We start from the raw sequence: 23604 nt of genomic DNA on the forward strand, positions 1-23604 counted from the left end.
TCCCTAACACCTCTTTTCCACATTTCAGTGTCCATCATCTGTGAATTCTTGTTTTTTTTTTTTTAATTTGAAGTATTTGGTTAGATATTATTTGATTTTAAAGATACATATTTCAACCAAATATAATTGAAAAGGTCTTTGAGCTAAAAATATTTCAACAGCTATAGCAGGCAGGGGAGGGGGAAATTCCAAATAACAGCTGATCTCCTATGACAGCCTAAAAAAGGTCTCCAGTCAACAACTTCTTTCGTAAATAATTTGCTATTTATTGAAATATTTTTTTTCTGATACCTTGATGTAAATTTTTATAACTTTTATTTGGTACTATTTTTCCAGCAATTGCCTTGACTTCTTCAGAGATAGATACATGCCAGGATATCTATAATATCATGTCTACGTAGATAAGGCTTTTGTGGAAACCATCTTGAAAAATAGTACCAAATAAAAGTGCTAAAAACCAAGTTAAGTAAAATCTATCATAAATGTTTTACTGCATATACTCGTACATCTATGTAATTGTATTTCAAGCTCCATTCTTGGATAGAGAATTATCATGTAAATATTGAAACCGAATTGAAATCCTCTGACAAATTCTTTATTCAATATAATTATAAAAACAATGGAATATAGCACAAAGCAGAATCAAATATCTGTTTGACAAAAGTATAAAAACACATTAGACAAGAAATGAAAATAGTCTTCTTCGATGATTTGGACTTCAGACAGTGGAGAGTAATCGGGATCCACAGGATCCAGTAGTTCTTCTTCTTCCTCGTGGGCTGAAGCTGTTATGTCGTCCCACGTGACGTGCTTGGGAGCGCGGGACGTGCCCGCTCCGCTCGGCGTGGACGACAGAGCGCTCGGTCTCCCGGACTCGGCCTCTTCATTCGTCTGCCGAATAGGAGAATATTGATCTAGACCCGCAAATCGTTTAGTCCGCGTCCTATCCAAATGCAGTTTTCTCACTACCGAGACGCGCATAGAGTCGTGCGACAGTCGCGAAGGTGGAGGCGGTGTCAGGTTAGAAGTATCCATAGAATCATCGCGGATGTTACTTTCCTGAGCCCACGTTAAATCCTTGGTTTCCTCGTCATTTTTCAGAAGAGGGTAAGTGCCAAATTTTTTACGCGCCAGATAATTTTTAGGATGTGCGAGATCCAAAACCTTCTTTCTCACAAAATCGTGAAATATCGGGAGTTCCGTGCATAATTCTCTCCTTATAAACTGCTTGTCTCTGCTGGATACGGATACATCTTTCACCGCCAGGAGTGCCTGGGAGGCTAGAAGAGTGAGTATGGTTTCCAATGACATGAGAACAAGTTTCTTGTCGAGTGCGGCGAGCCAACTGGGTCCTATAGTGACAGTGCTCGTTGTGGAGGAGAGACTGGTGACGCTGTCGCTGCGTAATGTTCTACGGCGCATGCTCTCGTCCGCCCCTAGCCCACCGGATATACGCCGCCGCGAGGATCTTCTTCCAGACTGTTTTCTTATACTATTGAGAGGAATTTCGTCAGCGTGATAATTCTGGAAGTAAATTAACACCAATGTCAAGCAAAATACTTCAAAATTAAAGTTTTTTATAATCCTAGAACCGACTATCAGTCATTTCAACTTACACATGAGCTTACATTCTTATCATTACTTTTAGTTTTGTATGTAGAGGGGTACACATTTTTATTAAGTTAATATTATACATAGAAGTAATCAAAGTATGAAAAAAATATGATATTATGTGCTGATTGCGATTTTCAGGTTGTTATGCTGTGGTATGTTGAAAGTCGTACTTGCCGATGTTTCAGCCGCCATTACAGAGGCCATCATCACCTCATCATGATTTTTTTAAAATTAATGCAATCACAATATAAACGGCCATAAAAATCGAATAAATTTAATAATATATTTTTAAAGGTAGCAGGTATGTATCGAAGTGTGTAAAATTTCACAGGTAGTGAAAGCAACAATCTAATATGGTCACCAGGTTTCACACTTGAAAATCATGAAGTACTTACATAATTCAGTGATCGTGTCAGAAAACAGACAGCCGACATGACAGTGCCAAAAGTCAGCTGCGGGAATGGGTCATCGGAGAGTTTGGGGGCAGAGAACTGAAGTTCCATCAGCGGTTGCCATTTCGACAAAGCCGGACTCGGATCAGCTAACAAAGTTAGAAGTTCGGGACTGAATGCCTTCAGACAGACTGCCGATAAATACATCAGCTCCAACAACCTACAAAATTATAGTAGTACATATAATGTAGTACAAAAATTTATAGTACATAGTATAATAGTTGGCACAGGTGAAAAGTGCTTTTCTAACGTGACTGCAGTGTTACTAATTTGATATGTAACTTACTTGTTTAGAGTCGTTGTTACTTTGGGTGAGGGTCCGGCATTGTCAGTCTCTTCCTGCGTAAGAAGAGATGTTGGACTTTCGATAGAGAAGTGGATTCCTTTCGGCCTTAAAACCATTGTTATGCAGTAATGAAAGCAAACACTTATACTTCTCTGAAAAACAAAGATGGAAGTAACTTAATTAAAAACATGAATCGTGACTAGTTAGGTTTTTTTTATTTTAATTAAAAAATATTTGGTAGGACACACTATTGTAAATTTAAAATGTAATTATGTGTATGATAAAATAAAAATTTGGTGAGTATTTTTCAATGAAGAACGGGAAAGGATATAAAAATAAACTAACCATAAGTGCAACCATAGATTGAAAGTGTTCCTGCCTCCACTTGCTTTCGTACTTCACCAATTCGGAAATAAAATATAATGCGGAATTTGTTAAATTCAGCGCGTCCATATCTAAGCTCTGTCTTATTAACAAAATAGATTCATTAAGATAGTCTTCCTGAACACCAACAAATAAAATAGCATCCGTAGAGAAGAAATTCCCGTGTCTTTCCAACATAGCGGTCACTAGATCAATGCCACATTTGTATACTTGCAGCCATTCATTGACTTGCCACTGATTTTCCGAATTCTTAGAATTGGATGTCTGGGATAGCTCCTTGGGTGGCAGAAGCTGCAGCCACAAATGCTGACTGATGTCGGAATGCATAATATCCTGCGATAGGCTGCTCCGGGCGAAAGCGGTCAGGCAGTTGAACGCTGCTAAAGTTTGTCGGAGCATCGATTTCTTCCGCACGGAAGAAGATACAAAGAAAATAAGCTTGTTTATTAATCTCGTTGACGTGAACCGATTGCTCCAATCGACGGAGCTGTCTTTAAACACGCTGATGCATTGTTCCAACAGCTTCAACCCTAATACTAGAGGGTCCAGTTGATCCTCGCTACAATTCTTCGCGACAGATTTATCAGACTTGATATTATTTTCCATTATCGTTTCGCCGCTATAAATCTTATCGAGTTGTGAACAACTTATTGAGCAAACTGCGTGTATGATATTATCGGATAGTTTGTTCTCCGCTCTGCTATCATAAGCGAGCATATTGAGAGACAGAGTGCAAATGGCGAGAATAGCACTTTTGGCTCGTAAGTGCAGACTGTCAAAAGCTGTTGCGGTGTGAGTCAATAGTGCTGCGATCTGCGCAAAATATTTTTTTCTTTCGTCGAAGCAGTCTTCTTTCCAGTTGGAGAAAAATATCGAGTACATTTCGGACAAAATGACTACGGTTCTACCTTCGCTCATGTTTTCCATTTCTTTATTCAGGGTGTCCAGGCAGTAGCCGACCATGATGGATTTGTTACTGTGGCAAATGGGGAAGGGCAAATATTTGATGGCGATTGTTATAAAGTCCTTCCAAGAGGTGAGCAGACTCAACCATCCCGGTACTTCGTCGATAGGATTTAAAGTGTTTTTTCTTCCTTCGAAAGAAAAAATATATTCCACCCATGTTTTAAGCACTTTGCCATCTCTGGAGAATAGTTTTTCTAATGCGGCTCTGAGACTTTTGTCCACCTTGCCTTCGAACAGGTAAAGCTCTATGGTCATCATGTTAAAGATTTGCGAGTAAGCCTTCACATCCGGGAGGATGTCTTGGAACAGAGGACTGCACATGTATTCCCAAAAGTCTTCATTTTCTCTTAAATCTTTGACCAAGACTTGCATATTGTTTTTCCAGAGCGCATGGAACAATCCCATTATGCGGCTCAGTAGAGGACTGTACAGGCTATTTGTGTTCTGAAATACAAGGTAAGAAAAAATATATAAGAATATGTACTATCACTTACGACTTTCAAGGACTACCTTCATATTTTATTTTGGTACCAGGGCATCGATTCCATATGGAAGTTAACATAGTACATAGTGTAGACAAGTTTAACATTACTTGGGGATTTTTATTCTTAACATGACATTTTAAAACCGGCTGTCAATCTGCACTGTCAAGAAGTTAAAGCTACAGACAAAAATATTAATTAATATTTGGTCTCCATCAAATAGAAATTAATGTTATCTATATTGCACACTCAAATGTTAACTTCCATGTGTATTTGATGCCTACAACTTTGCTATTGTTATGAAGTATTAACCGCTTAACCGCAGAGGTAGGCAGAGAGAATAGAATGCCACACCAATCTATCTGCAAACAATCTTCGCCTTTTTCTCATACATGCATCTCCTCATACATACCCCCCGATTATTCCGACTCCTAACCTGACACTTTCAAGTATTTGAAATACTTGATCATGGAAAGTTTTCCTTGGTCTTTCTCTGCTTTTATTACCGACTACTTTCGCCTCATAAATTTCAAGTATATTCTAGTTGACTTTATAGAAAAAACACTATATTTTTATATGCCTGTGATGCAAATATGACCCGGAACATTATTTTAAAAAAATTATTGAATTTACTTTTATATATGTACAAAAAAATCGATCCGTACATTACGTCATTGTTTATCACATAACATGATACGTACATTTTTAACGGCGGCCAAATATTCCGCCATATATGTGAGTATTCCGTCTGTGGCATCACTGGTCTTCTCGCTCTGAAACAAGCGGCACTCGTCCTGCGGATGGGAGACCTTGAAGAAGGCCTCCGTGAGGCCGGGCTGCTTCTCCACACACGCCGCCACAAACTCCAGGATCACCGTCTTCAGGCCGACGGACTCCGACTCGTCGCGCAGACGCTCCAGGAACATGGTGCGAATCTGGTGAGGAGACATGTCCAGGCAGACCAAAAGAGACATCTGAAATTCCTGAAACACGAAAGTAACACAAGTAAAATAAATGACATGAATTGAAAAAAAAACCATTAACCCGTCCGGGAGTTAGTTTCTACGGATAAAATATGAATTATTATTATTATTATTCCAAAATTTTTAGTAGTGTGGTTGGCAATCATGGGTAGAGTGGTGAATGTTGCATGTGTGTTAAGCGATCACTTAACCAGTTTATACAAGTCGTATGCCCTGTAAATACCCAAACTTCTATATTCTTCTTCATCTATGTTGAGAGTAGACGAAAACCAGAGTGGTGATATACATACTAACATTTTCGTAAGAGTCTAATAATTTTTGTAAGTTTCCAAATACTTGTTCACAAATCTGGGTTTTCTCCATTTAGCAGTTATTTTTTTGTGAATATTGCATGTGTATACATAATATGATCACAAAACCAGCCTTTTTTTAATTACCCAACGTCCAAGTAGCTCTGAAATTTAGCTACGGCTTATGCAACACCGTTTATCATGTCCCTATTCAGTCTTCAACTTTATAAGTTTCATAGCCTATGCCTACTCGTGAGTGGATTTACTCTTCATGTTTAAAGTTACTATAATTTCATGTAATTCATGAGTGTAAATTTTAGGCAAAAACACTCATGACAGATCATAAGCCCTATAAATCCCTACACTTCCATATTCTTCTTCATCTATGTTAAGATGTAAAAAAAAGTAATAAATATATTTACCAAAGCAAACCGCCTTAATAACCGGCAAGCTGTGTTTGGCAGCTGCTGATTGAACACGTGGTTGATGTAGCCAGCCACAAGAGGAACTATCTTCAGGGCGTCCTTCTGCCTCGGTTGCGTGTAGATCAGGTGCTCGAGCGGACCCAGGACACTCTTCTCCCTCACCAAGCTCTTCAGCCTGAGAACTTGCATCAGGACTGCCATCGCTATCTGAACCATTTTGATGTATTCAATTCCGGGACCACGGGTCCAGTTTGTTTCATTTTCCATTACAGCTTGGATGTTATTTTCACCTAAAAAAAATTTAATCAAAATTTTAATTATAGTGTTCATCTCTGTACGGCTGTCCAAACTCAAAACACAGTAAGGGACATTTTTTGTAGTAGGTTTTTTTTTGCATTTTTGGACTAAGTAGATTCTACTTAGTACAAAAATGAAAAAAAAACGTACTACAACAAATTGTCCTTTACTGTGTTTTAAATTTGGACAGCCGTGTAGCGTAGTTGTTAATACGTTTGGCTACTGTGCTGGAGGTCCTGGGTTATATTCCTAGGAGATCTAAATAAATAAAAAATCTTTTTCACTTTGACACTTCGCTCACTCCTTTCAAGAACTCCTTTCAAGAACATCAAAAAACTTGATTTTTCAGGAGAATGTTTTTAATGTTTAAAAATATAATACAATTTATTAAAAATAAATATCAAGCCACTTGTTGAACTTTTTATTGTGCAACAGATCTTTTTAGGTAAAACCAGAAGGTTTTTTCTCCATTCGAAAAATATTTAGTATAATTAAAAATAATAATTAAGTAATACCTTTTCTTCAAAATGCAAAAACAACACTTTCTGCCCTGTAGCAGGTAAATATTAAGTTAAAAATATGCCTCTTTTGCTGGGATATAGTAACATGCACAACTGAAAATTGATGATTTTTTATTTATGACGTTCTTGAAAGGAGTGAGCGATTTATTAAACCTGTCCGTGAGTGAGTTTCTGCAGACAAAACTGTATCTGGGTTTTTTTAAACTTATTTTAACTTTCTGTAATTTTATATCATAGTCAATACTAAAAGCAACATATTTTCTTAGATAAAGAAAAATATATATTTACATAAGTAAACGTGATTTATATGAAAATGATCAATGTCTTATTTCAAGGGTTTTCTTTGACAATGTCATTACGATGACATTATACAACTCTTATGATTACTACTGAATGGAAAATAGAAGCAAGTTGAGGTTGGTATAGAGGTTAATTGATATATAAATGTTTTCATGTAGTCTGCTTAATTATAAGTAGTTTAAAAAAAATATAATTACCCAAAGATATCAATTTGAGTAATGCCATTCCATTGTCAAGGTTGAGTAAGCTGTACAAGCAGGTCTTGTTGAGTAAAAGGTCAGCCGGTCGGGTCGTCAATTCGGGAGAAAGTTGAGATACTTTGAGCAAGTAGGAGACGCACTTCAAGGTCAGGGAATGTTTGGCTCCGGGTGTCTTGTAGTACCATCCCGACATGTGCGGGAACACTTCTCTCAATATGAAGACAAGACCTGGCAGAAGCACTCCCATTGCAATGTCGCGGTCATAGTTGCACTGAAAATTCAAATTAATTGCATTTTTCTAAAAGAGAAATATTTGTGTTTTTATTATTTACAGAAATACTTCAATTTTGTACTATTCTGTGAGCCTAAGCAGCTGATTACTAGAAATAGGTATGAAATTGTGGTAGAGTGGGTTCTAACCCAGAAACTCTGACTCAAGAGTCCGCAACATTAACCACGGAACCACAACACGACACATTGCAATATCTAACTAGCTAACCATCACGCCACTTTGTAAAGGCAGAGAGAATAAAACGCCACATCCCTCTGTCTTCGGAAACAATCTTCGTCTCTTCCACATTCATGCATCTGCTCATACATACCCGCTGATTATTCCTTTCTTCATATATTTTTCGAATAATTTTCTGCACAGAAAATTTGCATATATATTTTTATCATGCACATATTTACAATTGTGAATTTACAATAATGTGTCCTCACTGCCTTTTCCCATGCCGAGGCCATATTTTACAACATTTGTTTAGCAAATTATTTTTTACTTACATGTCTATCATGAGATATGTAATTATGAATGCATGGCTGAATATAGGCTGACTAATACTTTGTATAATGATCCAGTTACTTATCACTGTTTTGTGAATAGTTGTTACTTAATGGCTTTGTGGATAATAGAAATACATTATAGAGCTATATTGATTGTAACTAATTTTTTTTTTTACTAAATGTGGTATATGCTGGATTTGTTTCATGTGTATCTGCATGTTTCTGCATTTTTGATCTAGTGGTTCAATTAATGTTTTATTATAGTGTTTTATTTGTAATTTGTGTGTCATTTACCTGCAAGGGTTTTCCTGTAATATGTGTGAGTAATTTTTGTGTGCATATGTAAAAAAAAATCAGTGTACATTTATTTGATTGTCGTGAGTAATTTGTTGAATATTTCCTCTTTGGAAGTGTCTATCACTACTTGTATTATTTTCATAGCTGATTTTAGTGCAGTATTAACACTATTCAAGAGTGGTTCACTGTTACCATTCCGTCCAATAATTTCATATTGTAGAACTGATTCTTTTGTAAAGGATTCCTGGATTCCTTTATATGCGAAATAATAAAGGGAAATAATATTTTTTTTAAACTTACATCATAAAAAGCGAACAACATATCAAGGTAAGAGTTTAGCACGGCATACTCTCCGAGGGGTTGTTCCAAATTTACCAGATATAATCCCAAAGTTGATGTTTGAAAAGACACTCCATTTGCATATTGTTCGTGAGTTAAGTTTCCTGTTTCTATAGATGGTAAAAGTCGTATATTTAACAGTCTGGAAATATGAAAAATATTAATTTTTACTATTTATTCATTCAATATTTATTTTACATGGTTAATTAAATTGAACTCCCTTTCACACGGCTTAAAAAAAACAACATTAATTTAACAATGCATAACAGCAATTTGTAATTTCCTACATCCCTCGCATGTACTTACTACTTAGTATGTACATTCTATGTGCAGAGAGGTATGCGGAAGCGGGCTGGAACAAAGAGTGGCGGGAATTGCGAGACTGCAGATTGCAGTGCACTAGTACCCTTTCTGTACACGGTATCGCGTGTAACAAATCCACTGTGTATAGGGAGTTCATTGTATATGTTATACAATCTACGTTAGTAGTACAGTGTCAGCTGTACCTCTGCAACAAAATAGGCAAGCTCTTGTGTTTGATGAGGGACATATACTGTTATGTTTCAAAGGATAAGAGTAACAGGAGAATAACAATTGCGAGGTCACTACATGCTTTAGTAAGCAATGTGTACTCTTGAAGGATACTGAGGTAGATATACTAACTACAGTTTACTAAGAGCTCTAATTCAGAAAAACGTATCTCCCATAAATAATAAGGTAAAAATAATATCACCTGATATAAATGCGTTGTGTGAAGCTCGGTATCAGGGCCGTGCTGACATCGAGGCACGCAGCTATGAGGGGAAGAAGCGGGCCTTTGGAGTGAGCAAACTTTACGAGGACTTGGAACACCGCCTCGCATGGACCGATGAGGGAATCTGGTAGTTCCTCTCCTGCCGGTAATCCCTTCAAAATACTGATGAGCGCCTGAATTCCCCAGAGGACTCGCTCCATCTTGTGGAGGATGTCGGTGTTCCCCGCCACGCTTTCGTCAAGCAAGTCCTGAACTTCGTGCTGTAGTATTCTCCAATAGGAGACCGGCCTCCTAAAGTGTATGAGGGTGACATTTCTTCTATCCATTATAGCAGCAACCGATCCACCTTTCACGCATAAACTTTTGTCTTTATGTATATAATAGTTTTCGACTAATTTGACAGTATCGTCACTGTTCATCACATTGGCTATTCTGACCATTCCAGGTACATATAATTCAGTATACACCGGTAGAGCGTCCAGTTCTGTGAGAAGCTAAAACACAAAATGATCAGATCAATTTTTACACAAGAAACGAGTTTGAGTATCGGCCTTACAACCTAGTATTGGCTGGCTTAAGTGTTCACTTTATACATTGTAACTTTTACCATTCTGTCCATTATTGAACATTCTTACTGCCTCAATTTTCGAAAGTATTTATGCAGTATTGTAACAATCGCATTGGAAACTCAGCTGGAACTGCCATCTGTTGAGAACTCTGAAGTAAATAGCTTTCTAAACGGATCAAGACCTCTTTTTTTCACATACATATTATGAAGGCCCTGATTTTAATATATTATGTTTGTATAAAAAGATGCTTCATCTCTGTAGAAACAAGTAATATATCTTGATATATATATTTGGCCCTCAGAAGATTAAATCTCCAGTGTTTGAGTAGAATCAAAGAAGAAAATATATTATATTTACTATTTTTCATGTCCAAATTATACACAAATACTGGATAATCTCTTTGGATATTTTTTGAGAAGGGAATATGAAACTTTTACCATTATACATCCGTAGTTATCGAAACTAGTCATGTTTACATTGATAAATTCAAAAAGTGGTCTTATATTTAAGTTTAACATAATTTGAAAGATAATTAATAAGTATTAACTTTAAAAAAAATTCTACATTGGTCTTTCAAGAGTCAATCATGAATATTATATAACCAAATGTTTGTAAAAATTACTCCGATCAATCTTTTTTGCCGCTCAAATACTCACATTCTGAAAACTCGCAGCCCCCGCCTTGGATAATCCCACAATGAAAACTGAGAGGGTTTTAAAGTCGTAAGGGAAGAATTCCAGGGCTGAATTCCATAGGGAGATGACACCCAGAGATTCTGTATTGTTGATGCATGCCCAGAATCCATTGGCCAGCGATGGAGAACTGACCAACTCGGAACACAGCTCGATGACGTGAGAGTGGAGCGCCACCGAGCCGTCTCCGTCAAATTTGTTGCACATCATCTGGAGTATATTGTAGATGCTTTTGCGGACAATCATTGCGCATTTGCTGTCATCCTAAAAAAGGGATTCAATAACAAAAAATATTAACATTTGATATATCAGCTGTGGAGTATCAAATTACTAGCCAAAAATTATCACAATTTTGACCCTATATTGTTAATTTAATCAATATGAAAATAATGTATTTATGCTAAAAAAAAAATGGACAAATTTTATTATGTTAAAAGATATGGAGTTTGGCTTGTGTTCACTTTATACACTGCATACTGCCCGTTCACAATTCTGCCCATTACTGAATATCCCTATTGCTTCAATTTTACACTCACCCTGTAGTAAAGGTACCTATAGATATCCTAAGTGTGTTGCTCTTCGGACAGAGTAATAATGCGTGTGATTAGTATTTTGTGTAGGTGTAAGTGCGTGAATGGTCTTATGTTGGTGGTGTATAGCATTGCCTGCATGCTCATTTAGTGATTGTCGTGTCGTGAAGTAGAGCTGGCTATGAAAGATTGTTGTATAATATTATATATAACTAACTAACCATTAAGCCACATAGAATGCCACACTACTCTGTCTTTGCAAACATTCTTCGCCTCTTCCGTAATCATGCACCTCCTCATACATACCAGCCGATCATTCTGACATCACCATACTTGATCATGCTAAGTTTTTCTTGGTTTTCCTCTGCTTCCATTACCAACCACATTTGCCTCATAAATTTGTTTTACTGTTTTTTTCTACACTCATTCAATTTACATACCAACACCATCTAAACACCTTTCTTAATTTTATCAATAATGCTTATCTCAGCTTTGCATTATTTACTTATATGTATTGACATTTGAACATCATCATACGTCGTTTTGCTGTAAATTCGTCTGAGAGATCGTATTTCAACTGCACTAAGTCAGTTTTGTTAAATATCATTGTGATAAATGAGAGAATAATAATTTTATGGAGATTTTACACCAAGAACAAACCCAAACTGGCCCACGCAGGGGGTAAATGAAGTGAAGCCATCTATTTCTTAGTGCTTTCTTCCCCTGATATTATGTTTGATAATAATTCCATTTATATGACAAGGATTTAGAATGATAACTTACAGAAAACATGGGATGTGTAATCATGTTGTACAGAAAATGGAACACCTGAAGTTGTAGGGCTTTAGTTCCAAAATGTTGGTAACGTGTCAGGAACAATTCTTCACCTTGGGGATCCTAGAAAAATATACAAAAATTTATATTTATATATATTTTTAAATAAAAAAGAGAAATATTGTGTTTTTATTATTTACACAAATATTTCAATTTCATACTATTTCTGTGAGGCTAAGCGGCTCATTATTAAAAATAGTTATCAAATTGTGATAGACTGGGTTCGAAGCGAGAAACTCTAACTTAAGAGTCCGCAACACTAACCACGGGACCACAACCCGACGTATATTCTTCTTCTTCTAACCCTTATCCCCACCCAATGGTGCATAAGGCACTGCATAGTATAGAAGCAGTGTCATCTTGATCGTTAAATACACAAAGGAAAGGTGATCAGCTTTCCATTTCAGGTACCAGTCCAGGGTCATATTAAATAAATATTAGACTGAAAAATCGGTAATATTTATTTTAACCCTCTTGGGAATCGAACCCCGGACCTCCAGCATGGTAGCCTGGCGCGCTAACCACCACACTATGGAGGCGGACACAAATATATACCACGGGGAAAATGATTGCAAACAACATTTAAGTAAATATTGTTTTGTTTTAAGAAATTTACAGAAAATAATTAAACCATTTTATATTTTGGATATCTTTGAATTTTTTATACATCACATACGTATTTATTTTTAGTAGATTTACTGAATAATTAATTATCAGAGGAATAATATAATGATTTAAATATAAAAATCAAATATTTTTATAAAAGACCACTTTAAAACAGTGATGATTAAAAAAATGGCCTCATTCAAGTTTATTTAATATTTAATATTTAATTTATATTTAATAGTATATTTTTGAAAATGAGTAATTCTATCATTGATTGATATTTGAACACACCTGTAACAATAGTAACATCCAGACAAGTAGAAATGCTCCGTGCTCTTCATTATGCTGTAAGCGAATCAATTCACTCTCAATGTCTTCCTTTATGTTCTTGATTATAGATCCAACATTTAGACTGAAAATAAAGTTAATAAAAATAAATAATAATCAAAACCAAAATAATAAAGGACATATCGCTCACTCCTTTCAAGAACGTCATAAATAAAAAATTGTCAATTTTCAGTTTTGCATGTTATAGGAATGCCCAGAAAATGTACTTCATCCCAGCAAAAGCGGCATATTTTTAACCTTATATTTACCCGCTACAGGGTAGAAAGTGTTGTTTTTTTGGCATTTTGAAGAAAAGGTATTGTTTAATTATTTTTTTAAATATTCTAAATATTTTTCAAATGGAGAAAAAACCTTCAGGTTTTACCTAAAAAGATCTGTGGCACAGTAAAAAGTTTAATAAGTTGCTTGATATTTATTTTTAATACATTGTATTATATTTTTAAACTTTAAAAACGTTCTCCTGAAAAATCAAGTTTTTTTATTTATGACGTTCTTGAAAAGAGTGGGCGATATATTATATGTAAAAGTAACAATGTACCTTTTTGAGTCGTTCACAATTTTATAAAACAAGGCCACTTCACAATAAACGATTTTCAAAATGGAGACATTGTGAGCATCATCCAGATATTTCAAATATGTCGGTTGCCTTCCAAAATTATGTATTTTAAAAAGAGCGAACAGGTTTTTGAATTCCTGAATGGTGAGATCTTTTTCTTCAACAACCAATAATATAAGTAGCAAAACTTCCACTTGTTCTCGAAGGTTCCTCTCCATCCAGGTTTTTTGGACAGAAAGACAAACCATGTCGCCATTTTGGATTTTAGTCGGCGGAGTTTCTTTTACCAAGTATTCGAATTGTTTGATCAGAGAATGTTTCAATTTCTCCGAGCCTATGGTTTTAATAATAGAATTAAATTCTTTTTCGTAAATGTGTTTGTTGTCTTTAAACTCCAGCATCAGTTTCAGCTGCTTGAGCATAAACATACGCTCCGAGTTGTAAAAATTCCACACTTCAACGAGGAGCTGGTTGATCCTTATATCTATAAAGGAAAAGTTTTGAAGAGCAGTTTCTGCATTTCCGTGATATTGGTTGGAGAGATAGTGGCGAAATATGTCCCATGTTTGAAAACTCTCCAAGCCCTACAAATATAACACAATAACATTTACAAGAATTGCATGAGAATAATGAAAAGGGGTGAAAGTAGACTGAATGCAGTTAAAATGCGATCTCTCAGGCAAATGTATGTTCGAATGGTAAGGAAAGAATGCAAGGCTGAGTAGAGCATTAGAGATAAAATTAAAAAAGGTTTGCTGATATGTTTCGGGTATGTAAATCAAATTAGTGAATAAAGATAATAAGAATAGTAAAAAAAGTTTATGAGGTGAATGTAGTTGGCAGTAGAAGCAGAGGAAGACTGAAGAAAACTTGGTATGATCAAGTATTTCAAAAACTTGAATGTTGTCAGGTGTATTTTTTTGGGGCAAGGGGCACGATGGTCAGTTAGTTAGAATTGTATGAGATTCACCAGTGGTATGGTTGAGAAAACATTCAGAGTAAATGGACTAATTTTACATATCTAGATAGTTTTAAACATCTAAGAAAAAACTAAATTTGAGAGATTAGTGACCACTGTCTTAGCAGAATAGGTAAAATATTATAATTAAGTACTTTCAAACTATGATATTACCATGAACTGTTGAAGTTTCTCGATAAACGGCAAAAGTTTTTCAAAGATCTTGTGACTCGAAGCAAACTTTGAATATGTTTCTGAAGAAGATGGCTTGTAGTAACACAGTCCCAGTTCTAATTGATTTTGAATGCCGCTTAATTTCTTTTTTACCAAATCACTCGGAGTATAACCTGAGGTTAGCCTCCACAACTCCCTCCAATAACTGGAAAAATATCAATCTTGAAAAACAAGGAATTTTTTTAAACAAAAAATCTCATTTAATACACGCTAAACTCACCAAAGTTCAGGGGACTTCGCCATGTTAAGTTATTTTGTTACACATAAAATACTTTCTGACACTGAAAGTGATAAGAAAACTATATACCTTATAAAATTGTTAATAAATTACAAACAAAAGTCATAACCTCAACAAAAACGAAACCGATGAAACAATAGCTTATTTTTATAAGTTCATTTTGTCATCTATGGTCCAATTCACCGGTAAATTTTGACAGCAGTTCGATATAGTTGCCACTAGAAATAAATAAATAAGAATTATGTCCCTACTCAATTATTTCAACATTTGAAATGAGAGACGCAGCTTATAAAATGTGTTTGCGTTGTTTTATTCTTCAATATTTCTAATTATTCAATTTTAAAATAACATAAACGTAATTCAAATCCTATCGCAATTGTTTATTTTTATTATTATTGGTTGGCAGTTAAGCATGTTGTGAATGAATTTAATTTGACGATGATTTCCATTACGTTGTCCTTCAATTTCAGGAGTCAACTTAAACTTCAGGTCAGGAGTCGTAATAATCGTCGGGTATGTATGAGGAGATGCATGAATGTAGAAGAGGCAATGAGAATGTTTGCAAAGACAGAGTGGTGTGGCGTTCGATTCTCTCTGCCTACCCCTGTGGGGAAGCGGCGTGATGGTTAGTTAGTTAGTTAGTTTGGGTGGAAATAAATTTTCAAACAACCAATGACTTGCATGCGACTTGCATGCGACTTGGTCATGCGACCAGCGTGGAATATGGATCTGATGGCCAACAGTACGAATTTTGCACTCTTCCGTCGGTTTGTCCGGACTTGGGTATCTCGTTGGGAACTCCTCAGATGCGCGGACGCCTAGGTGAGATTGATTTGGTGGGACAGGCTGCTGTTCCTGTGGGATGCTGATACGGCCAGGACTGTGCTTCCTTCCGAGCGGAACGCACACGTTCTTTTGTGTTTTGTCCTCCCCTTACAGACACAGGATGTGTAGCGAGTTTTTGGTTTTTGATCATCATACTGCACAAATGGTCTCTGGTCACGGGGAGTTTAGAGACAAGCTTTATAAGCTTGGACTTTCCTCTGTTTCGGGCTGTGCTTGCGGCGATGAACATCAATCGGCCGAACACATCCTGTGGCATTGTGTGCTATTGGATGACGCCAGAGATGAGATGCTGAATGGTCTGACAGGGGTCATGCGACCAGCGTGGAATGTGGATCTGATGGCCAACAGTACGAATTTTGCACTCTTCCGTCGGTTTGTCCGGACTTGGGTATCTCGTTGGGAACTCCTCAGATGCGCGGACGCCTAGGTGAGATTGATTTGGTGGGACAGGCTGCTGTTCCTGTGGGATGCTGATACGGCCAGGACTGTGCTTCCTTCCGAGCGGAACGCACACGTTCTTTTGTGTTTTGTCCTCCCCTTACGGGGGTGGTATTTGGATCCTCTGCCTTTGTTAACCCAGGAAGTCCTTCTTTATTAATGTTTTTTTTTGCTTCTCTTAATGTATATAACGGTGTTTTTCTTGTTTTTAAATATTAGTTACTAGTTCTCTATTACTTTAGTCTTTAAGTCATTGTTTGTGTTCGTCTTAAATTGTATTCTGTTTTTTTTATTTTTATTTTTGGAAACATTGTTATTTTATTTTTTTTTGTTGTGCTCTTATTGTTCATATTTTATTAAAATTAAAAGAGGTAATGAGGGGATCCCGAGGGGTGGGGACGAAGTGTCGGCCTCTGTCCGTACATCCTCCTCCCCCCTCATTGAATAGAGCAATATTTATTTCTTCAGAAATATTTTGAAGATTTTCCTCTATGTGCAGCTGACAGAGAGTCCCTCAGGACTCTATAACTGCTGCGGGTGGATGGTGGGCTCAGATTCCAAAAAAAAAAAAAAAAACCAATGACTTGGAATAAAAATGACATAGTTTTCCAAATAAAAACGTAAGAAACAGTAATTACTTGAAGTTGGCATGGTTTGGGATTGATTATCTGCCCAAAACAACCTTCCATGAGGTATTAAAAAACAACTTTTTCGAAACGCCTTTTTAAATTTACATATTGTCTATGGTTCCGGTTTAAAAAAAGTTATCTTTTGGGATAGTAAGTTTTTGTCTATGTTTTTAAATTGACGACGTAAGCGTGCCGGCGCGCGTTCTTCTAATCCTGTAATCTTTGGTTTTGGAACGAAAGTGGAAAGAGTTAATGTTTAACCTTGAACTCACCAGGAAATAGGAGAATCCGTCTTTTTCACCGAATTTAGGATAACTTGAATTGATTATATAGAAATGCCGCCAGCAACTTCTTTAAAAGAACCGAATGTCAAGGGGGCCTATGGTATCAATGCCATTTTACTAGGTCCACCGGGATCTGGTAAAGGAACTCAGGTAATTACTTTTATTTGAACCCGCATAATATTAGCTAACATTACTATACATGCGTACACCTTATTTCAGTATACTATTCTACCAGATGTTTTAATTTACAACGATATTAATTTTAAAATGCAATAAATTTTTGTATATATTGTGCGTGAAGTTATTTTTTGTACAAAAATTAAATATTTGTTTTATTTTTCATTTATCTTTTTTTTACTCGCGGGTCTTATCTATGATTGATCATCTTTTTATCTTTAAGTTGAAAGTCCTAGTTTCCATTGCCTGAACTGTGAACTTTCCCCATATTTGAAGAAGAAAAAATATGTTTGAGTATGCAAACTTAAAATAATGAATAAAAATAAATACGGGCACCTGCAGAACAACTTTTATTTGATGCCAAATCATTTTCAATATTTTTTCCTCCTTAATGATGAATTTTTATTTGTATTATTATTGTAGCAAAATATTATCATTAATTTATTTCCAATTATTTTTTGTTGTTATTTGAGTCTGGTTGTGGTTCTTTAGTAAGTGAATTTGTGTGAGTTCCTAGGTTCGATATCACTCAAGGTCTCAATTTGAAATATTTGTAGAAGTATATCATGAGACATGGGTTTTTTTAAATAAAAATTGCACAAATTCTAAATTTCAATTAAGATGCATCACTCCGATGGTAGTGGTACATTTTTTCTAGTTCATATGTTTTTTTTCCTGTGTTATTAGGTTTGTTAAAAATGCATTTAGCATTTTTTCATATATTTATTTTAATTAGTAGATTTTGCCGCTTAGAGTTCCCTAGTCCCACCTAATTTTCCATTTAAATCAATGTGATAATGGTGCTACAAGTATTTGAGCTTTATGAGCAATGACCTCTTTTTAGGTTGCCAAAAAGTTGAATGTTCTCTTCTACTTTCACTATATTGCACCAGCTTAAAAATAATATTAGAAAAAAAATGTATTTTAAAGTTAATAGATTGAGGTTTCGATTCTCTCTAACAACCTAAGAAACTTAACCATATTTCAAGATGTGGTCTAACAAACAAAAACTTAGTAAAGTTTTATAAAGTTAATTTTTAAAAAATGCAGAATTTTTCTCAAATTTAGGTATGTTATAAATTGTTCAAGTGTTATAAATTATATCTCTTACACAGATAAATATTGTTAACTGGTTATCAAGAAACAACTGATATTTTTTAAACTAAATGTCTTATATTATATAAGAAGAACACAATAAAGTGTCTTCCAAGCCTTAATATTAAAATTTTGTAATATAATTATTACCTTCAAATAAAAATATAATTATAATAAAGATATTATCATATTTTATATTAGTTTAATGTATTCAAAAACCATATCCTAAAATAAAGTATCATAAACCAAAACATTAATCTCAATTAGCATATGATTATTATCATAAAGTTGTAAAACATGTAAAAATATTATTATCTTATTGATAAGAATTTCTCTTGTTTTACTATTCTTTCTTCACTCATTCGATTCACACGCCCGAACCATCTCAACACACCTTGCTTAATTTTACCGATAATGCCTTGCATTCATTCCTTATACATATCACTATTCGAACATCTATCATACAAAGTTTCGACACATAGCCGCACATTTCGATTGCATTCAGTCTACTTTCATCCTTCTTGCCAAGTATAGATAAACCTTGTTTAAACTAATTTAGTCCCAAAAAAGTATAGATAAGAATGATGCCTCCGCTCGTTTAGTTCAAGGGCTCTTAATTTTATTTAAAAAAATATCTGGAATTGTTTGCATAGTTTTTCCAAGTTTTTTTTTAAATTGTCTGTAATATTGATTTTATAATCAAAATTGTAATACAATTTTGTTATGATTATATAATAAAAATTGATTGATGGATGGACGTCTCACACTTTGATCAGCTACAACAACTTCTATGGGTAAAGTGATCTTACCGGCTCGCAACCAGCGCACTAAATTTGGCAAGAGTGCCTTTACAATACCGATGGCGTGGAATGCTATTCCACTAACAGTAGTTAGAAACAGTAGTTAGAAACAGTGAGAGTAAGATCTTTAGAAAAAAAAACATTTGTTTGCTAAATCATTTCTCGTTTTCCCCAATTCAATTTCAAATTCACAGTGAAGCGCCCTATGAAGGTAGTATTTTATGGAAATGGCACTTTGTAAATTATTATTTTTATTATCTGGTAATAAAATCTTTTTTTTTTTAAATAATAAACTAAGTATTATGTTACCTATTGACAAGTTAGTATTGAATGTGAAGGTTTTTATTGATATGTCAACATATACATATGCAGAAGTCTATTGAGATGGTCATTTAAAAGTCTGTGCATTAACATGGCCTATTATTGGTTGATTCAAGTGATCACTTTAAACGCTATATAACATTTACCAGTCTACACGTGATTCACAACTACATTACTCAAATTTCTGAATGTTGTATTGTGAAGGCAAGTCATAAACAGTGTAAATGCAGAGACTTCCATATTCTTATCTCAATAGACTTCTTCATGTATGAGTCTTCTTCTTCTTATTATTATAGGCCTTGCGGCCTGTTTTTAAGATGGATTAGCCACCTGCGACGTCGATTCCCAGCTATCGGCCCATCTCTTTGGTGGTCTGCCCGGGAGTCGTCTACCATGGGGTTGGCCGTACAGTGCGGTGTGGGGGAGTCTGGATGGTTCCATTCTCCTCACATGCGCATATGTTTAGTCAGCAACTAAAATATTGATTCAAATAACTTTTTAGTAGAGCAAACACAGTATTTGTGAACATTTTTTTAGACAATTTTAAAAATATTTAATTTTTTTGACATCTCAACCTAGATGAATAAGAATAGGGAAGTCTGGGCATTTACAGAGCTTACAACTTGTCAAACGCTGGCTAAGTGATCACTTTACCCACGTGTTACAATCACCAGTCTACCCATGATTGACTAACCACACTACTCAAATTTTCATAGATAGAAAAAGTCATAGATATATGATCCATCTCAGATAAATATAAAAAGTCACTAGCCGACAAGTTGAGTGTATTTTTTTATGTACAAGGTTGCCCTGTGCTTGATGAGCAGGGGCGTGCCTTCCATCTAGGCAGAAAAGCATTGCCTATCCTAACTTACCCGCGTGACATATAAAAATGCAACCAGTACCTACCTTACCTTACTAAGTAGTACCAGATTACCTTACTACCTACCTCTACTGCCTACCCTTATTAATTATCTTTGCACGCCACTGCTGGTGAGGTATAGAAGATATCCATGTATAATGGTCCCATTTTTTTCAGGCACCTCTCTTGAAGCAGAAGTTTTGCGTGTGTCACCTGTCCACCGGAGACATGCTGCGATCCGAAATAGCGTCGGGATCGGAGCTCGGAAAGAGCCTCAAGAAGGTGATGGATGAAGGGAAACTGGTCAATGATGACCAGGTGGTCAAACTAATCGATGACAGCCTGGATAAGCCAGAATGTAAAAATGGTTTTCTGTTGGATGGCTTCCCTCGCACTGTCCCGCAAGCCGAGAAGGTACAATCGCTTATTTATTCTATAATTACATACTTTCATGTCACCTTTTTTTGTAAGAATCTTTCATTGAGTATCATTTTAAACACCTCATATCAAAATGATTACTTTGAAATGAGCTTCATCGCTTGAATACAGAAATATCTTAACTAAGTTTTCCGCCTCCGTAGTGTTATGGTCAGTACGCTCGGCTACCGTTCTGGAGGTCCCGGGTTTGATTCCCAGGGGGGGTCAAATAAATATAAGTGTTTTTTTTTACTCCAATATTTATTCAATATTACCTTGGACTGGCACTTGAAGTGGAGGGCTGATGGCTTTTCCTTCATGTCTTAACGATCAAGATAAAACTGTGTTTATATGGTGCAGTGCCCTATGCACCATCGGGTGCGGATAAGGGTTTGAAGAATGAAGAAGAAGAATATACTTATTATAATTTTTACTCCGTTTAGACTGATTGTGCACTTAACTGCTGCTAGATAGGTGTTCCCAAAAGTATCTTCATGTGAGAATGCTTTGTGAACCTGTCTGGGAGTGTGGTCATGCATGGTTGTCTAAAAAAAACTTCTCAAAGGAGTGTGTATGTGTGGCATACATGAACAGCCAGGTTTAAAACTAAAGCCTGGTGACATTTATTTCTAAAATGGCACTTGTACTGCCATCTGTGGTTGTATTTACAAACTAAAACCAAGCTTCGGATTATCTTTCTGTTTTACCCATGACATTTTACTTAAAACAAAGTTTGTGTGATGTCATCGAAATGATGCTGTCAAAGAAAACCCATGAAATAAAACTTCAATAATTTTAATATAACATGTTTACTAGTCAATTTTTTTTTTATCTTAAAAAATTGTCGCTTATATTACCATGATAAAAAATTATAAAAATTGAAAAAAAACTCGCTCACCAGATACAGATATGTCCCCAGAAACTCACTCCCGGACAGGTTAATGTGCAGTTCACCATTTTATTTTTATGAAAAAAATGATTATCGTTGATAAAATGGTCAAACCATTTTTTTTTTATAAAGTATAGAAACTGTAAATAAATTATTCACATTTATTACTGTATAGTAGTACGGCTATCCAAACTCAAAACAGAGTAAGGGACTTTTTTTTGTAGTACATTTTTTTTGCATTTTTGGACTACGTAGACTCTACTTATCCCCTTATGTCCCTTAACGTGTTTTAAGTTTGGACAGCCGAGTAGATGTCGTGATGGTAAACATGTTGTAGTTTGTTGTATTAAAAGTAGTTTGTTTTAAATTTTTAGTTGGACCAGTTGTTAGAGAAGCGCAAAACGTCTCTGGATGCGGTAGTCGAGTTTGGGATTAACGATTCCCTCCTGGTGCGACGCATAACGGGACGGCTAACTCACCCCTCGAGTGGGCGGAGCTACCACGAAGAGTTCCATCCGCCCATCAAGTCCATGACCGACGATATCACCGGAGAGCCGCTGGTCCGGCGCTCCGACGACAATGCGGAGGCCCTGAAGAAGCGCCTGGAGGCGTACCACACCCAGACCCGCCCGCTCGTGGACTACTACGCCGTCAAGGGGCTGCACTACCGAGTGGACGCCTCCAGATCGGCGGACGACGTCTTCAAAAGAATAGACAGCATCTTCATGAGGCACAGCGCGGCGCGCATGGGCGGCAAGTGGTGAACAATCCACCCGACCACATTCTGTACATATATGTTTCATGGCAATAATATCTTTGTTACAATATTTTTTGGAAGATTTAAAAAAATCATAATTTGTGTTACTGATACTTCTATATTTTATGAGATACTGTAAATACAACAATGCTATGTCATATCAGAAATTGTGTTTCATTACATTTATGTATGATATGCGCAGGCAGACAAGGGAAATCCAATTAAAGATGGATTTTAATATACAATGTGTCAACATATTGTTTGCGGGAAACGCTTAAAACCGTCTTTTACATGTTGTTGGTAGAGAGCGGGAAACGCTTGGAAGCGTTCTATTTGCTGATTTTTGATAGAGTGCGAGATGCCAAAAAACATTGCACAGATCGTAATTGGGTTTGTGGTTTCTTATGATTACTATACTAATTAGAGTTGATGAAAAAACCAACTGATAATGTGTTAATATGGCAACATTTTGAGTGTGTCCAAATACTTGTTCACAAAATCTGGATTATCTCCAATTACAGGAGTTATTTTCATATTATTTTTTGACATCTCATCAAAGATGAAGAAGAATATGGAAGCCTGGGCATTTACGGGGCTTACGACCGTCATAGGCTGGTTTAAGTGATCACTTTACACACGTGTAACATTCGCCAATTCTACCCATTATTGACAACCACACTACTCAAATTCTTGGAAGTTCTATATATATTAACCAATTTAGAAACCTTGTTCATGAATCACTAAAACTTCACTAGAGACATCTATTGGTGAGATGTAAAGAAGCTTTTTACTAAGCAGAAACTCTTATATTAGTATGTGAGATCCGAATCCCGGATTATAATCACACACATGAGAAACGCCAGAAAATACCATTTTCATTTTTATTATTAAGCTTATAATTTGACCAGATAATTTATTTACAACATTTTGAGTGTGTCCAAATACTTGTTCACAAAATCTGGATTATCTCCAATTACAGGAGTTATTTTCATATTATTTTTTGACATCTCATCAAAGATGAAGAAGAATATGGAAGCCTGGGCATTTACGGGGCTTACACCGTCATAGGCTGGTTTAAGTGATCACTTTACACACGTGTAACATTCACCAATTCTACCCATTATTGACAACCACACTACTCAAATTCTTGG

The 23604-nt window shown here is 35.8% G+C and overlaps 2 protein-coding genes across 2 annotated transcripts; one reads left to right on the forward strand and one right to left on the reverse strand.

Annotated features, from left to right (window-relative positions):
- Window positions 1-582: 582 nt before the first annotated feature.
- On the reverse strand, window positions 583-15132 carry Nup188 (nuclear pore complex protein Nup188). The gene is made up of 15 exons (XM_088256796.1): window positions 14921-15132; window positions 14641-14845; window positions 13491-14092; window positions 12896-13016; window positions 11948-12061; window positions 10599-10898; window positions 9353-9867; window positions 8581-8761; window positions 7198-7471; window positions 5880-6172; window positions 4886-5167; window positions 2698-4146; window positions 2353-2504; window positions 2010-2226; window positions 583-1524 (listed from the first exon to the last, which is right to left on the reverse strand). Exons 1-15 carry the CDS (start codon window positions 14941-14943, stop codon window positions 643-645), a joined length of 5610 nt encoding a protein of 1869 aa, XP_088112922.1. The 5' UTR covers window positions 14944-15132; the 3' UTR covers window positions 583-642.
- A 1885-nt stretch (window positions 15133-17017) lies between these two features.
- Window positions 17018-22620, forward strand: Ak2 (Adenylate kinase 2). The gene is made up of 3 exons (XM_088256808.1): window positions 17018-17285; window positions 20568-20804; window positions 22071-22620. Exons 1-3 carry the CDS (start codon window positions 17187-17189, stop codon window positions 22458-22460), a joined length of 726 nt encoding a protein of 241 aa, XP_088112934.1. The 5' UTR covers window positions 17018-17186; the 3' UTR covers window positions 22461-22620.
- Window positions 22621-23604: the final 984 nt, after the last annotated feature.

Source organism: Brachycentrus maculatus, unplaced genomic scaffold (assembly GCF_059751285.1).
Source record: "Brachycentrus maculatus isolate JH-2025_06_01 unplaced genomic scaffold, ASM5975128v1 h1tg000005l, whole genome shotgun sequence".
NCBI lineage: Eukaryota > Metazoa > Arthropoda > Insecta > Trichoptera > Brachycentridae > Brachycentrus > Brachycentrus maculatus.